This window comes from Trichoderma citrinoviride (assembly GCF_003025115.1).
Source record: "Trichoderma citrinoviride strain TUCIM 6016 unplaced genomic scaffold BBK36scaffold_462, whole genome shotgun sequence".
In the NCBI taxonomy this organism is placed as follows: domain Eukaryota; kingdom Fungi; phylum Ascomycota; class Sordariomycetes; order Hypocreales; family Hypocreaceae; genus Trichoderma; species Trichoderma citrinoviride.
The window spans coordinates 1-1,147 of record NW_020195170.1 but is presented as its reverse complement, the minus strand read 5'-3'; the positions used below and the strand labels follow the sequence as shown (position 1 = coordinate 1,147).

General features: G+C 64.1%; 1 protein-coding gene across 1 annotated transcript; it reads right to left on the bottom strand.

The window, feature by feature from the left end:
• Positions 1-2: 2 nt before the first annotated feature.
• Positions 3-1,147, bottom strand: BBK36DRAFT_1131609 (MFS general substrate transporter; the record flags this gene model as incomplete). Its single annotated transcript, XM_024892003.1, has 2 exons — positions 3-251; positions 350-1,147. Coding segments are annotated over 2 exons (1,047 nt in total), but the record flags the coding sequence as incomplete, so codon positions are not given.

Below are 1,147 nucleotides of genomic sequence, written 5' to 3'. Positions count from 1 at the left end.
CCTCACAAGTTCTTAATCTCAAACCTCTTGCGCAGCCTCTCCCCATGCCTCAGAAAGAGCCAAGCGACGGGGGACAGCGCGACGCCGATGAAGCCGAGGATGCTGTTGCCCCAGCCCATGCCCAGGCGGTTGTACATGGGCAGGCCGGCGAGGGGGAGGACGGCGCCGGCGACGGAGCGGATGACGGCGTTGGCGGCGAGGGCGGAGGCGGCGTAGACGGTGAATGTGTCGACGAGGTACATTTGGAGGGACTGTATTTCCGTGTGTGAAACATTGTCTGGTTAGTTTCTGGGGTGCTGCGCTTGCTTTGAGGTTCTGAAACAGGGGGAGGAAGAGGGGGATGTCTTACCATGTAGACGATGAGGTCGCCCACGCCAATGACGACGGTGCCGATGATGGGCGCGATCCAGTGGACTTTATACTCGGCGGTCCAGCCGTAGATGAAGAAGCCTATAGGAAGCACGACGGCGCCGACCATGAGCGGCGAGAGGCGATACTCGGGCTTCATGCCTTCCGGGGCGCGGCCCTCTGCCTCTGCGGCGAGGGCCTCCTCCGCTGCTTTTCTCTTGATGTTCCTGTCGCTGGTGAGGGAGAAGAAGGCGACGCCAATCATGCTGCCGAAGCCGATGCCGAGAAAGGTGAGCCCCGCGTAGCTCGTCTTGAAGTGGTAGATTTCCATGAAGAGGGGCGTGAGGCTGGTGAAGAGGAGGTAGAGGTAGGCGTATACGACGCCGACGTAGACGCCGCAGATGATGCTAATGGGGGAGAGGACGAGCATCTTGAAGGGGCGGAGGATGCCGCGCTTGAGGTACGCCGCGTGAGAAAGGCCCGGGTCGAGCTTGGAGCGCAGCAGCGGGTTGTTTGTGCGGCGGCGCAGGCGGTCTGCTTTGCGGCGGAGCAGGACGGAGGCGTACGTCTCGCGGGCGCAGAGGGCGTAGAGCAGGGCGAGGGTGCCCGACAGGATGGCCATGATGTAGAAGACCCAGCGCCAGCCGAGGGCGGTGGTGATGAAGCCGCCGACGACGGGGCCGACGACGGGGCCGAGGAGGGGCCCGATGGCGAAGCAGGCCATGGCGGCGCCGCGGCGGTCCTGGCGGATCATGTCGGTGATGGAGCCGCCGCCGTTGGTGATGGGGCAGGAGCCGAA